The 16,475-nt window shown below is 38.3% G+C and overlaps 1 protein-coding gene across 1 annotated transcript in view; it reads left to right on the forward strand.

Moving 5' to 3' along the window:
* Nucleotides 1–11,816, forward strand: part of SCAF8 (SR-related CTD associated factor 8) — a 77,841-nt gene extending 66,025 nt beyond the window's left edge. The window contains 6 exon segments of the mRNA XM_037053803.1: nt 9–165; nt 1,890–2,023; nt 3,606–3,750; nt 5,524–5,592; nt 8,554–8,769; nt 9,707–11,816. Of these exon segments, the coding sequence (XP_036909698.1) occupies nt 9–165; nt 1,890–2,023; nt 3,606–3,750; nt 5,524–5,592; nt 8,554–8,769; nt 9,707–11,157 (2,172 nt within the window). The 3' untranslated portion in view covers nt 11,158–11,816.
* Nucleotides 11,817–16,475: the final 4,659 nt, after the last annotated feature.

The following is a 16,475-nucleotide window of genomic DNA, read 5'->3' on the forward strand; positions in this document are numbered from 1 at the left end:
CCTGATAGATTGCTTGGGCTTTAAACAAGGGTGTAAAAACAGAATACAAACAATTCTGGGATGTGGATCTTGGAGTGACATACATACCATGGGAAAAAGTGAAAGTGGATGACTTGGAAGGTTTTGCAGAAGGAGGCATGATTGACCAGGAAACTGTAAATACTGGTAAGAACCCTAAGGGTGCTTTTATTGTTTAAAAAAAGTACACTTAAAAGATTGTAACTGATATGAGTTTTTCATGATAAGGTAGATTGTGATTGTTCTGGCTCCTGGATTCTTTCCCCCCAAAGAGAAGACATATGAAACACCACAGTGCTAGTATACATGCTTGATAGTTCTGTTTCGTAATGTTTTTGAAGCCTACAAATGTAGCATTTTTCATGCTGGTCTTTAACAAAATTTTCCTCTCTTAAGAGAGAGTTGTACACTGTATGTATGGAGGTTTTTTTAACTAAATATTTCAATTCCTTGAGTTTAAATGAGAACTGGAGACTTCAGAAGCTTCTTAGAAAAACTTCCCAGATTCTTTTGGTTAGTATTCACGTTGAGAATGGCAGGAATAGACTCTGTTTAGAGCGCTGTGGTTCATATGCACGCGGTTTGAGAATGCTTAGGACAAATGATCCTCTGGCTTGCTCTTTTTAAAAACTTTTATTTTTAAATTTTTTATTTAAAAAATGGTTATCAATTATAAACAGTGAAAAAGCTTAAAAGAATTGAAATATGATATGTTACTTCATCACATATTTTTAGCGTAATGAGCTAATTTTTAGAATATTTTTGTTCTTAGGCCAGTGCATACATTCAGACACTTTTTTGGTTGTTTTCTTGTCAACTTTCTCTTTTTATTTCTCACGATGTTTCTCCAAAATATTTATTCATTTAACAAATACTTTATTTCTGCTCTTTGCCAGGCATACTTTTAGGAATTGGGATTACAGCGGTGAGGCAGACACACAGACACCCTCCCTCTCCTATAATGCACCCTGTAGGACAGACATTGACAACCTCTAGCCCCCGGGCCAGACCTTGCCAGCCGTCTGTCCTGTAACAGTTTCTAGGGAGCTGCAGAGAACATACGGCCTGCAGAGTCTAAACTTCTTTAGTGCAGGAAAAGTTTGCCAACCACGCTCTAGTGGAAAGAAAGACCATGAGCGAAATTTAGTGAGGTGTATCAGAGAAGGGGGCAGGCAGCTTAGGTGTGGGGTTAGTTCAGTGTGAGTGATTGAAGGCCTAGTGGAGAGGGTGGTATTTGAAGGGGTGAGATGTGCAAAATGTACCTGGGGAAAGAACATTCCATATAGAGGTGCAGCAAGTGCAAGGTCTGTTTAAAAAATCATGAGACCGGCAGGCCTGGAGCAAAGTAAGGGAGGAGTGTGTAGTAGGAGATGCAGTCTGAGAGAGAAAATGAAGTCATGTGAAGTCTTAGCAGTCAGTGTAATGACTTCGCTCCTTAGCCTGAGGGAGATGGAGGACCATCAGAGCTTCTTTGTTCTATTTTTGCTTAGCTGTATATTCAGAAAGACTGCTCTGTATTGGGTTAGTATTTCTTGCTCTTCCCTTGTGACAAAATATGGAAAAAGGTTGGTTCCTCTTGTGTCAGACAGCCTTTGAGAGACATATGTTATATTCCTTCTAAGTGTTTTCTCTAGACCAGATATTTCAACATCTTCCGTTTTGGGCTATTGTCATGCTTTGGACCCCTTAGTATCCTAATCAGATTTATCTGGGCAAAACCCAGACTGGCACCTATAGTTGTGGACACATCTTAAAGATAGGTGTGCCAGGCAGTTGAAGGAATTAGACAAGCATGGAATAAATGTATGCATAGGAGTAAGATTACAAGTTGCCCCTGTCTAGAGGAAATCAATTCCAAATGTTTTGTTTAGAGTGGGAAACTGTGAAAAGCTCAGAACCTGTTAAAGAGACCGCCCAGACGACTCACAGCCCGCCTCCGGTTGAGAAGGAGACAGTGGTCACGACCCAGGCAGAGGTTTTCCCTCCGCCTGTTGCTGTGTTACAGGTTAGTGCTGGGTGTTCTGTGGTTGAGTGTTTTGTTTTACATTTCTGTTTTTACTCATGTATTTGCTTTCTAAAACTGGGAGGGAAATGTCCAAAGCGGAATAAAAATGAGTTATATCAAACATTTTTTTCAGAAAAAATATTTTATAGATGGTCTAATTTGTATGTAAGTATTTATTTATAAATAGATAGATAGAATAGATAATGACTGTCTGCTCTGTAACACTTACTGTTTTAGGCACCTGAGATTGGGGTAAATCAGTGGGGAGGAAACAGACTCAAACCCCTGCCCTTTTGGAGCTTTTGTTCTCAGAAAGAGAGACAGAAAATACAAGGTTAGTAAGGTCATGAGATACTGTGAAAGGAGAAAGATAGTGTAGGATGATGAGCCTGGGTAGGTGATAGAGTCTTAAATAACATGGTCAAGGTAGCTGATTGAGAATGAGACATTTGAGCAACATCCTCAAGTTCCTGAGGGAACTAACCATTTGGCCATCCAAGGGAAGGGCCCTCGGCCGGGCTCATGCTTGGTGTGTTCCAGGGAGAGCACGTGGGCTGGAGCACAGTGAGCGAGGGGCAACCCTAGGGAAAGGAGACCCAGAGTGACTTTGGTTTTCTCTCTGAGACGTCGAGCCTTTGGAGAATTTGAAGGAAGAGGTGCCTTGACCTGACAAAGAGTTTTAAAGGGTTTCACTGGATACTGTTTTGAGAATAGACTAGTGGGCGTTGGTGAACGCAGGGAGACCAGGGAGAAGGCACTTGCAGCAATCCCGTTGCGCGATGTGACGACTCAGACTAGACTGGTAGCAGTGGAGGAGTGAGAAGTGCTGGGGTGTTAGGTGTTTTGATGGTCTGACCAGTGGGACCTCATGGCATGGTGAGACTTCAGAGTTGTGAGAAAGCAGAGGCAAGGCTTTTGGTCTGAGAAATTGGAAGGATGGAGTTACTGTTATCCGAAAATGGGAAAGTCTGTGGGAAGGGTTCTTTCGGGAAGAACAGTTGGGAGTTCGGTTTGGTCTATATGAAGTGTCTTCCAGACGGCGAAGTTAAGGTGTTGAATGGACCATTGATACAATGGGAAGTTTGGAAGAAAGGTACAACAGTAGTGCAGATAAATATTTATTTGGGAGTTAGTGTACCTAGGATGAGTACAAAGTTTTTATGTTAGCAGTAAAAAATAAATTTATGAGAAATTGGAGTCATTTTAAAGCTGTTATTGACATGCTTTCTGATGGTAGGTTACATAACAGTGGTAGGCATTATGAACTTCGTGGAAAATGGCAATTTAAAATTGAGTCTGATACACCCTATTCAAATAGGTGCCCATTACTTTACATCACTTGAATGTTAGATGATTTCACAGTTTCCATGTGTACTGTCTATTGAATAACAATGCCTTTCTTTTACCCCCAGTAGGCTTACTTACAAGCATACAAAAGGGAAAAAGCAAAAGAGCTTAGTATAATGGTGTTTGTTACCTTCCTAAACAAAAAATAGAAATAAGTTACCTTTAGAAATTCTAAGATGTAATCATTGCAGATGGATAAAATGATTTATGGACTATTTCTTTTCTACCCACAAAGATTCCGGTAGCACCAGCTGTACCTACAGTTAGTTTAGTCCCACCAGCCTTTCCTGTGTCCATGCCCGTTCCTCCTCCCGGCTTCAGTCCAATCCCTCCACCTCCTTTTCTGCGAGCAAGTTTCAACCCTTCACAACCACCTCCTGGTAAGGACATTTTGTCTTATTAATGGAACTCTGTGTAGAACATTCCTTGAACTGTTCTTTGTCCAGGTTAAGGTGCTGTAGAGCAGTGATTTTCAGACCTGAGCACATGCTGGAGTCCCTGGGAGGGTATGGGAAGGCAGGTAGCTGGGCCGGCCTCTTCTGCTTCAGTGTGACGAAGGGGGACGAGACCCTGGGTTTCTGACGAGTCCCCCAGGTGATGCAGGCTGTTGGAGGACGGTACTTCAAGAAGCATTGACAGAGAGAAGGAAGGGAATCCTTTAAAATTACTGAAACGCCCTTAAAGTAGTATAAACTTTATGTTGAAATTTTTTAAAGTTAATCCTCATATCAGGTTATGCTTACTGTTTTCAGTTTTTGTTTTGTTCTTTTTGTTTCTCTCCCCTTTTTTTTTTTTTTAGAAACAGAGTAGGGGAGAGAGAGAAAGAAAGAAATACATAGATGCATACATGCACACACACACGTGTGTGTGTGTCAGAGTCAGACCGCCTCCCTTACCTTCCGTGACCAGGCAGCAAACCTGCAGCCCTGTGTGGCACAGGATGGTGCTCCAACCAACTGAGCCACCCAGGCAGGGCTAGAGATAATATCTTAAAATGCTAATTGAATCCCTAATACATTTTTTGATCCAATTGTTGATAAAACTTGCTAAATCAGTATTTTTAGGTAAAAACTATAGTTTATGTAAGTAGCATCAATTAAATATAAATAATTGCTTATATAAAATTATTTGCCTATTATAGAAATGAGGTACTATAATTTGATTTTTGTAATTTAAGTTTTTAGCTGTTAACTAGAGTTCCTAAAAATATTAACAAGGCCAAAAAGCGAATTCATTGTCTGAAAGTGGTTATAATTTGTTTGTCTTACAAAATTTTAAAATTGCAATTTAATATATAACTTGAAATTGATGAAGATTTTAATTAGAATTTTATCTGTATATTTTACATACTTGAAAATTACTCTTGGAAAAAATTTGCTGTATTTGTGATTTTAAAAATAAAAATTTTATTCAGAAGATGTTTAAATGATTATTTCAAACACCATACCATGTAGACTCTATAAAGTCATTATCTAGCATTCAGTTGTTGAAAATCTCATATTTTCTTATTTTCTTATTTTCAGCAGCTGTTTCTAATTGGGTTTAATGTTAGCTCTGTACTTTAAAAATGCTAGGGAAGCAGGTTTATAGTTTGATCATTTGATATTTAAAATCACGAGACAGCCAGTATTAAATTGAAGATTTATTTTAATGCTGAAAACATAATATAACAACCAAGGTTAGTGAAAATAGTTGATCTAGTGGGTAAACATCATATTATCAGAGAAACACAGTAGTGTCTTTTACAGGTGGATGATGTTGCATGTAATAGCAGCAACTTGCAGTGTAGCGTTTAACTCCCCAGGTGGTTATTCACAGTGCTAACATGTAAGCAGGCTTCGTGGCATATATTAATCTTTAATTTTATGGCATTAGAGAGAGCGCCACAGACTTCAACAAATGGGTGAAAAGTAGGATTGCTCAGATGAGGATCTTTACGCATTACTTAGCTTACTCTATGCTTTACTACGGATCAAGTAAGGTATTATGTGGAAAAGTAATTTTTAAAATGGAAGATACATTCACAAATACGAGGTTGCAGTAATGAAAGACTTATAGGAAAGTAGGATTTCACTTAGAGCTATTGAAATCTTTGATTTAAAAGAAGTAACTTTTCCTGTGTTATTTTGTTTGGGGTCTTTTTTTCAATGTAGGTTTCCTGCCACCTCCTGTCCCACCACCTGCTGTCCCACCGCCTGCTATTCCGCCGGTGGTACCAACACGTGAGTTTTCAGTTTTAGAGTTTTCTTACTTCCTGGTAGTGTTGATGTGTCGTTTCTCAGTTTTGTGAATTGTTGTTCATTGTTTATGATGAGAGTTTCATACATGCGTTTCTTTTTTTGCTAAGTTACTTTAAAATGTGAACAGCATCACCTGCCAATCCACGTTCAGATTTACTCTCTCGTCTCAAAATATCTTTTTATTACTGGTTTACTTTAGTCAAAACTCAGAGAAGGGCCTCCACATCCTATCTGTGAGTGTGAGTGTGTGTGTGTGAAATATCTTAATCTAGAGTGGTGCCGCCCAAACCTCTTTTTTTTTAGTTCTTCACATCTTTGACTTGTTGGAGAAACAGTTCACTTCTGTATGCAAGATTTCAAATAATGAATTTGATTTTTTTTTTTTTTGCTTTGTGGTACTAAATCTGTTCTTTTAACTCTTTGAATTTCCTGTAAATAGGAAATTTTTAGCAGCAAAGACTTGCTTTGATATCACTTCAGCTTTTTCGGTGAGAATTCTTAAAGGTGGAGTACTGTAAATCTGGTATTACATCATATCAGGAGCTATGCAGTGCCTTCTTTTTCTCCTTAAATGATGTTAAGATGTACCAGAGCATTCAGGTAGTGGTGGTGAAAATGTTTCCCTTCAAATTTGCATCCGATGCTTTCATTCATGGATCATTATTACTTAAGTCTACTTTTCATTAGTTTCAAAGTGGTAATTTTTTTATTTTTAGAATTCCTTACATATTTCTTAGCTAGAATTTTTCTGTAAAGAAAAACTTGCCCTGACTGGTGTGGCTCAGCTGATTGAGCCAGTGGCTTGTGAACCAAAATGTCAACGGTTCGATTCCCAGTCAGGGCACATGTCTGTGTTGCAGGCCAGGTCCCCACTTTGGGGCATGTGAGAGGCAGTCAATGGATGTTCCTCTCCCTCTCTTTCTCCCTTCCTTTCCCTCTCTCTAAAAGTAAGTAAATAAAAAAACCACATTAACCAGTAGTATGTAGTTACTTTGAAATATAGTTGTATAGGTAGATGCTAAATTCTCTCCTGTGAATGCCATTTTTGATAGTAGTGCATGAGTTCTAAGGTATTTCCCGTTAATATCCAACAGCTGGAGCTGGGAGAGGATTTCTCTTCATTCTCTTCCTCTTTTCCCTTTCCCTTCACTTCTTTCTTCTTATTTTCTTTGGTGTTTGTAGATATGCAGTTGCATGCACTTTATATTTGCATTTTAATTTTGTCCGTGACTGTGAGAGGCTGTTCCTGTTGCCTCTGTGTCTTTTTGAGAGTTTCTTAGTTTTTTTAGCCCCGTATTGGCCTGGAGGACTTTATTGTAAAGAAAGTATATATGATAGCGAGCTTCCCTTTGGATGGTGCCCATTTTCCTTATATTTTTAAACTCTTTACTCTCCTTTACTGTCTAGAATTCTTTTTTGTTATTGTTGGTTAAGTGGGAAGAATTATTTTTTTCTAAAAATTAGAGAAGTGTTCACCACTCATAGAGACTCATCCTAGAGCCTACCTCTCAGTTATTTTTTTCTTAATATACTTATTTTGGAAAATCTTGGATTAATTTAATTGAGAAAGAGAAATGCCACCATGTTCCAGATACTCTCCTATTTGCTTATGTAGTCTGATTTTATTCTCTTAATTTCTGTACATGGTCCCAGGTGGTGTCATCCGGCTTTACAGCTTTCTCATGTGCTGACAGGTTGTCTAGATAATCAAGAGCTAAATGTGAGGCTAATAACAGTTCCTAAAAGTCCCCAAGTAAATGACGTAACAGTTTACGATGTAAATTGGACTAAAAATTCTAAATATCTAATTGTGATTTTATATTCCTCTAGTTCTGTTTTTTAACATATAAATGATATAGTCTTTTCTATATCATTTAGGGGCTTTTCTACCCATTCTTTGAATTTCTAGTCCACTTTATCTTCTCCCGTCTGATGAGTTCTTACCTTGTTTGACAAAAAGTAGTGAATACAAGGACCTTAGTCCATTGTGATTTCGAGGGGATTGGGCAGATTTTTATTCTCATACATATTTGTCAGTCTGCACAAGTCATTTCTTTATGTTCATATATACTAGCATCCTTAGAAAACTGGGTTTGGGGATTGGGATTACTGGGATTTTCTTAAGTTATTGGTCCTTATTTTAGTAAACATCTTTGTGCAAATATTTGTAAAAAATTTTGCAATTTTTTTAAAAAATAAAGTTTTCTAAATAAAATTTATCCTTTTCATGGTGACACATTCATCATTTTGAGCATCAGCTGTTATACAAAGTGCTGGGTGACATAGAGATGCTATAAAATGAAACAGTCAAGCTGCCAAAAGTTTCTTTGTTTGTTTAAAGATATTTATTTTTAGAGAGATGGGGAAGGGAGGGAGACAGAGAAGGAGAGAAACATCAATGTGTGGTTGCCTCTAGCACACCCCATACTGGGGATATGGCCTGCAACCCAGACATGTGCCCTGACTGGGAATCAGACCAGCAATGCTTTGGTTTGCAGGCCTGCGCTCAATCCACTGAGCCACGTCAGCCAGGGCTCGAAAGTTAGTTTTCATTATAAGTGAAACAGTGGGATCAGAAGAGAATTCATATACAATAGGTCCTTGAATCAACAGGTCCTCGAATAATGTCGCTGCATTCAGTATCATTTGGTTATAATGTTTCTGAGATTTTGTGGGAACTTAGCTCTTGTTTATATCAATTAGTCTGTGGTAAAATTGATTTTGTTATGTATCATTTTAAAGTCGCAGAACCTATTCACAGCAGTAGGCGAGGACTTCCTGTATGTCATGTTCATTGAGCAGTCTTAACCGAACAACTGGGGAGAGAGAATAGGAAGTCATTTAAAACTTTGGCAAGGCCATTGTTAGTCATGGTTAGTATTAACTTAGCACATGAATTATTAGGTAATTAAGTCTGAAAATATTCTCTCCCTCTTTAAACAGCTTTAGTGCAGCCCCCATTATCCATGACTCCAGAAACTGTGAAGGAGGTTGGATTTGGTAGCCTGGTTTTGCCAGGTGGTCCTGTTGCCAGCAGTCTTGCTGCCTCCACTCTGCCGGCTGGGAGTGTTTTTAATCCTGCTAAACAAGCAGAGCCTGAAGAGAAAGTACCTCACCTTATAGACCATCAGATTTCTTCTGGTGAAAGCACCAGATCAGGTAATCTAAAATAAAATCCCCACAACTAAATAGTTAAATCATAAGCATTGCTTCTCTGTGGTGGTGTTTTAATTCTGAGGTGCAGTGCATCTGTAACCAGTTTAAGGCACAAATGTTGGTTTTTTTAAAATATCTTCACCCAAGGACATGCTTATTGATGTTAGAGAGAGGGGTCGGGAGGAGGAGAGAGAGGGAGAGAAACTTCAGTGTGAGAGAGAAACGTTAATCACTTGTCCCTTGTACGTGCCCCAACTGAGAACTAAACCTACGACTTGTGCATGTGCCCTGACTGGGACTGGATCCCACAGCTGTTCAGTGTATGGGACAACGCTCCAACCAGCTGAGCCCCACCAGCCGTGGTGAAATGTCTGTTAAAAACAAATTTGGTGTCCTGTTCAGAAGGGTGTAGATTTTGACACTTTTCCATTAAGGCTGTTCTTCCTCCTCTTGTGCTTAATGGGACTGCTTTAATGTCTTGTTTTCAAAATAAGATTGTATGAACTATACTGACAAAACAATAAAAATAAACAATAGATACAAATAACTTCTATCAGGCATTATCCAGCCAGGTCTAGAGATAAATATGGTGTTTGGTAGCAGTAGGTCCCTTTTTTCTTTCATGGCACCACAATTAGTATATTGAGAATTTTGGTTTAGAAAGACTTTTGTTAAAGATGGAGAATCAGTATAAAACCTGGCATTTTCTTTAACTTAAAGATCATGTAAAGTTTTAGGCAACAGCCCCACTTATGTTTTTATATTTAAATTTCACTGTATGTTGTATTGATTTTAGCTTTAATTTTTACTTACTATATACTTGGAGTCTTGGGAAACAAATAGCTGATTAATTCTAAGTTAACTGTTGGAAATTATAAAATTAGTTTTCTTTTCATACCAGAATAATTTTTTTCTCCTCCACCCCCCATTTCCATTTTAGTGATTCCAAATGATATTCCAAGTGGCCCTGCGATTTTAGGACAGCCGCCAAATATGACAAGCAATGCTGGAATTCTTGGAGTTCAAAGACCAAATGTATCCAGTAATCCTGAAATTCTTGGAGTCCGGCCATCTAATGTTTCTAGTAGTTCTGGGATTATTGGAGTCCAGCCACCAAATATTCTGAATAACTCTGGAATTTTGGGAATACAGCCACCAAGTGCTTCAAGTAGTTCTGGACTTTTGGGAGTGCTACCCCCCAGTATCCCTAACAATTCTGGACTTGTAGGAGTGCAGCCACCAAATATTCCAAATGCATCTGGACTTTTAGGAACACAGCCACCAGCTGGGCCTCAAAACTTGCCCCCTTTAAATCTCTCTAGTCAAAGGATGCCTGTAATGCCCATGTTAGACCTTCGTCCAGGACTAATACCACAGGCACCTGGACCAAGATTTCCATTGCTACAGCCTGGAATTCCACCCCAGCGAGGAATCCCTCCCCCATCAATCCTGGATTCAGCTCTTCACCCACCACCCCGTGGTCCTTTTCCTCCAGGAGATATTTTTAGTCAGCCAGAAAGACCTTTTTTAGTTCCTGGAAGGCAAGGCATAGACAATATTACTAATCCAGAAAAAAGGATACCACTGGGGAATGATAACATTCAGCAGGAAGGAGATAGAGATTACCGGTTTCCTCCTATAGAAACCAGGGAGAGCATGAGCAGACCTCCCCCGGTGGACGTTAGGGAGGTGGTTGGACGGCCCGTAGATCCAAGAGAAGGTCCTGGAAGACCTCCTCTGGATGGTAGGGATCATTTTGGAAGGCCTCCTGTCGATATTAGAGAAAACCTTGTGAGGCCAGGTATGGATCATCTTGGTCGAAGAGACCACTTTGGCTTTAATCCAGAGAAACCGTGGGGGCCGAGAGATTTTGATGAGAGAGAGCATCGAGTTCTGCCCGTCTTCGCTGGTCCAAAAGGCTTACATGAGGAAAGAGGGCGATTCCGGTCTGGAAACTACCGTTTTGATCCTAGAAGTGGTCCTTGGAACAGAGGATTTGGGCAAGAAGTGCACAGAGATTTTGATGACCGCAGAAGACACTGGGAGAGGCAGAGGGATAGGGATGACAGAGATTTTGATTTCTGCAGAGAAATTAATGGAAATCGTCTTGGAAGAGAGAGAATTCCGAACACCTGGGTCCCCCCTCCTCAAGCTCGGGTTTTTGATTTCTTTGAAGGGGCCACTTCTCAACGAAAAGGGGATAATGTGCCTCAGGTCAATGGTGAAAATGCTGAGAGACATGCTCAACCACCACCTTTACCAGTACAGAATGATCCTGAACTTTATGAGAAACTGACATCTTCAAGTGAAATAAACAAGGAGAAGAGTGACACAGTTGCTGATATAGAAAGTGAACCAGTGGTAGAAAGCACAGAAACTGAGGGGACATAATCATCACTCAGTAGGTAAAAGATACCTTTTGTAAAGTTGTCATCTCTCTGTAATAGATTAATGGCTGACTGGACCATAGTTGTTCACTTTTGTCTGCCAGAATTAAGTTAATCTGATGTTCATGTTCACTTTTCTCTTAAAATAATTGTACAACTGACTTGTATAGACATTGTTCTTAATATGAACATGGTAGGTGAACATTTTTTATTTTTCTGATAAAGTATAAATGTTGCCCCCTGATTCTTTTAACTTCAAGGAAATGAATAACAGCTTGTCAGAGACTTCCTATGGAAGAAAGGAATTTTAGATACTCCCATTAGGTTGGATATGGCAATAGATATATTTCAGAATAGCAAGTCGTGGTATATCTGATCCATATCTTTAGGCTGCTGCAGAATTTTAAGGTAATAGACCAAGCTGTGATATTTTATGCAAAGACTGGCTCTCGATATTTGAGGAGCACAATACAGAGATTTTAAACAGTGATTTTGTAACATCTGCACTATGGTCTCTGTTTCTCCAAAGTCAGTGTGTGTGATTTGTTCCTCATATACAGTGAGTATAAAGAAAAAAGACAACAACAACGTAAACATTAAAGTACGTTTCAATGTTGGGTGAATTTTGTTTTTAGATGCCAATAAAACTTACTTGTTTGATAACAGTGTTCTAGGAATTGTATTTTTTTAACCTACAAGTTCTTAAACCCTGAATCATTAGCAGCATGTGCTTAGTTGCAAAAGTTTCCTATTACTCTTAATAACAACAAAGAAGAACTGTATGGTGGAAAAAGCATGTACTTTAGTATAACAATCATGCAGTGTCAGTTTGTATGTAATACCTGTGTATATTTATTGTATGAGTCATACAACCATACAGGGTTGTTGGTTTTTTTGTTTCTCTGTATGTCTATTTTCATTCACATACAGAGAAAAATAGAAGTTGATAGTTTAGATCATAAAATATTTTTAAAAACTGGAGAGAAAGGGAAATTTGGCTAATTGATATTGCTCACAGTTACAGCTCTTAGCCTTTATGAAGGGAAAATAAGAAATACTGTAAGTAAATATATTGGCATTTCGGCAGGTTTTTTTCATATATTTAAGCACAAATTGAGTGTGGGCCCAAATGTCATGCAGATGCGTGCATTGCTTTGTTTCACACTGCATGTACTGTTGTGCGTAGACAGGCGCACTAGTGCTGGACTCCTTGGCTGGTCACTTGCCTGAAGTGAACATCTTAATGCCCATAATGAATGGTGGTGGAGATGGATTTAAACACATTCATCTGTATGTAAAGTGTCCAGCCCGTGTTTTCTAGGCTCTGGGGAGCACTCTTCAGACTTATTTCCAAGGTAAACTGAGTAGCAGAAATATCTGGTTTTGGTTTCCTGTTAATTGTTTATTTTTGTTTTAATTTTCATTTATCTGACGTTCATGTCTCCTCTGGGTTTTACATATATACACATATGTGTAAAACCATTGGTGTTTTTTACTTTCTAGTGATGGCTTTCATTTGGTCCTATGAATAGTCATTTAGTTCCCTGTGTATTTCCAACAATTCATCATTTGCTCTATTTATCTAGAATTCTTAAGTTAGGTTTGTCAGCTCCTCCTCTCCTCGTAAGATTATACTATATATTCAAAATGGGAGATTTTTGCTTACCTTATCTAATGATCTAGAGAGCACTAGAACTTGAGGGTTCCTGGGCAAAAATAAAGTCTTCTTAGAGGTTTTGATAGAAATAGTATGTTATTTATTTTGTTATTTGGAAAAGTGGGAAGGGGGAATTTGGTGTTTATTTTTAAGGTAATTCAGTTTAGTTTCATAGCTGCAGTTGGTTTCTGGGAAAACTGTGACAACGGTGCAGTTTTAATGTCTGGGAAGGATTTGCCATGTTTTCAGGGAAATTATATTGACTATGATTCCTCTCAAACTCTTATGGTTGCATTTACCTTTATTACAGTTATTGGCATTCACTTGGATTAGATAATATATGAAAGAATTCGAGGCTTTTCACTGACTTTTAATCCCAGGATTTTTAATTACTCTTGGGGCTTTTATGTGCAAACTTGAAAACAAAATATGTTGCAAGTATTGCACTGGTTTAAAGATTGTAGTCGTACGAGTTTCCGAGTCAGTTGTCAGTACAGAATCTAGAAACCTATCTTGGAAATGAGTGACACTTCTAACATAGCTGAAAAAAAAATTGTGTGTACTTGTTCTCATGTTGTCCTTGTTTTGTTGTATAATATTTGAGAGGATATTTAATCATTCTCATACTGAATATTCAAAATTGATATTTATGTTCGTCATTTTTAAAAATTACGGAGAGAAGAGTTGACCCTCTTCCGTCGATAAGTTTGACATAGGACCTATCACATTTTTGATGCTTTCGGTCACAGTGTTGTCACTAGAGTGCTGGCAACTCAAAATAAGCAAGGGGGTCCTTAACCTCTTCTCTAATAAAGTGATTTAAAGTGCCTCGGGTTTGGTATCTCCATTAGACACTGAATCACATAGTGCGTTTATTCGTGGTCTGTTAGGGTGGTATGACCTGCGGTGTCAGCAGACTGCAGCACTACCGTACATTAATCGTTCATATGTAAATGGGCTTTTTATGTCTGCAGACATTTTATCAAACACTGGTTTCTGTTCTTGACATAAACGCATGTACTGTACTTTGATCATTTATATTGTAGATAGAACGTATTTTACAGCAAAGTCGTCTTTATCTGCAGCATACCGGTGGAGTGCTCCTTTATTCTAATTTTACACCGGTTCGTAGAGTGGACAAATACTTAGCATAGAAAGATGGAATAGTATACGATGTTTTGCTTAAAACTCTGGAAATTATATAATAATTAATTGATAAAATTTGTTATTCACTATATTCTTAGCAGAGTTGTTTCTTTAGTCCTGGTAATTTAGTTGCTTCATTAAATATATTGACCATTTTTCACTCATATAAAAGGCTATAGTTTATGGAGCTACACATTCGGGGTTGGTTTGGGTGTGGGGCAGTTGTGTTACACTTAAAAAGAAAAAGTTACCTCTTTTAACTGGAGAAAGCAGTTTTTTATAAACACATAGTCATCAGATTTAAGGTGCCATTCAGAATTTTTAAAATGCTCACAGTATGACATGGCAGTGATTATAAAACCCGTATCTAATTTAGAAATGTCAAAATATAAAGTGTCTTATAATCAAAGAATTGCAGTATCCATTATGGAATGTTTATATGTATTTTAGATGGGCACATCTAAAATTAAGGATAAATTATGTTCAATTAAAATTTTATACTTATGTGCCTTCATCATTATTACTTTATTGGGTGCTATATTAGTAAAATTTTAAGGGATTTTCACTCTTTCAGAGAAAGAAAACTAACATTTTTCTTTTTAAATATTTTACATAATGTAGAAAAGGAAAGCATTATCTTTGTATTATTAAGATAGGCAAAATAAAATATGACAGTGTGAGTAAATGCCATGCGGCAGAGAGTTAGTTTGGTTTTCTTTCATTCGTGCTGTGTTTTTGTATAAAACATCTTTTAAAATGTGATTGAAGTTGACTTATATTTCCCACTTCTGAAGAAAAAATCGGGTTACTATAGATTATACTAGGAAACGTGAAAACAAGATACTTTGACCCAACAAAACTCTCGGGAATTAGAATTTAAAATTAATGGCCCAGATGGTTTTCTTTTGGAGATCATACTATGCAGAAGAGCATGCATATCAGCAGCAGTTTGACTTGCACCATTTCTGTGGTTTTCAGGCAGGAAATACGGAGCTCTTTGAAAATTTGGGGTTTTGGGGGGCCACCGCAAACTCTCTAGTACAGAATCGCCTGGGGTGGTACGTAGTTACACACGCAGCCCTACCTTCCTGGGTGCATGTGTGTGCACACACGTTCCCACACACCACCACTGTAGATGGGTTTAAATATGTAAGTATTTCATATTCTGTGTACTTGAGATTTGTAAAATATTACGTAAAATACTTGAGTGATACACAGTTATTTTTAGTGTTTCGATAAAGTAGATACTTATTTGTGGCAACTGGTGTTGGAGGATGAATGGAAACTAGAGACGTGCTTTGTCAGAGATCTGTTGAACTCGAGCACTAATCTAAAAATGAACTATAGCAAGAAAGGGATGGAAGGAAGCATATGAGATGGTTTCTTTAGGATTTTTTTTTTTGACTCAAGTGAAACTGTTTAGGATACCTCAGAGAAAAATTTACTTGGTAGTATGTAATTCTTTAATTATTAACAAAACCCTTTTGGGACAAAATTGCAAGCATTAACTTAATCAGGGGCTGGAAGTAGCGTTACTAGTGGGACTACTGAGATGTGCCCTGCACATCAAAAGCTAATGCAGATCAGTATGTTTTGGCATGAGCTTTGCTCAGACATTGGCTTTCCCTCTACTTAAGTCTTGCCTCTTTCAGGAGACTCTCTTCATCATGTACGTACACTTCGAGTTAACTCTGCCTTGTTCTAATCAAGATAGGGAACAAATATTCTAAGTAATTTGTAACACACACATGCCTGTGCTGTGTATCAAGGGGTAGAATTGTGCTAATAGGCTTAACTCTGTATTGTACAAGAAAAGTCAGATAGTAGGCTGACCTGTAATGAGGGATGCTGAGAGAGTGCTTATGCACAGGGCTTAACAGGTGGGCAAGAGTGACCCTCTGGAACTTGTTTTTCTGAGCCCTGAGAACTAGATGAGCCTAATGGGCATAGTAGGGTGGCGTAACGATGGTAGATGTGCAGCCTTGGTTCACCTGTGCTGCCCCCGCCCCAGCCCAGTATCACCCTGTCTCACCTTGCTCAGCTGTCACTGTTTTGGTTTTTCCTTCCTTTCTCCGGATCTTCTGCTCCTTCTCAGTGTATCACTACAGCCTTTTTGACCGAGGACTATCAGTTGGATTTGTCTGTGTTGAAAGCAGTTTGCTACCCCTCGGCTTGGGGATTTCTGTGGTTATTTCCAGCAGTTAAATACCTTGCATCTATGAATAAGTTTTCTCTTCTGTAAAAGACCAGTTGCAGGAGGAACAAAGGGAAAGACTAACAATCTTGAAACACTTTTTAAAGAGAGCACAGATTTTACTGCCTTTGGGTGTTCAAAACTGGCTTTAGCATTTGCTAGATGTAACGTCTTTGAACAGAGTTACTGCACCTTTAAGCTCTAATAGTAACCTGTAGAGTTAAGTTTTTAAAATTATTATTGATGATACTAGTTCATATTTAATGGACATGTGCTATGAGAAGAACTAAAATAACTTTATTACCTGCATAATATAATCCTCATG

The sequence above is a fragment of the Sturnira hondurensis genome, unplaced genomic scaffold (genome assembly GCF_014824575.4).
Source record: "Sturnira hondurensis isolate 20B ecotype Veracruz unplaced genomic scaffold, ASM1482457v3 Scaffold0000167, whole genome shotgun sequence".
Lineage (NCBI taxonomy): Eukaryota > Metazoa > Chordata > Mammalia > Chiroptera > Phyllostomidae > Sturnira > Sturnira hondurensis.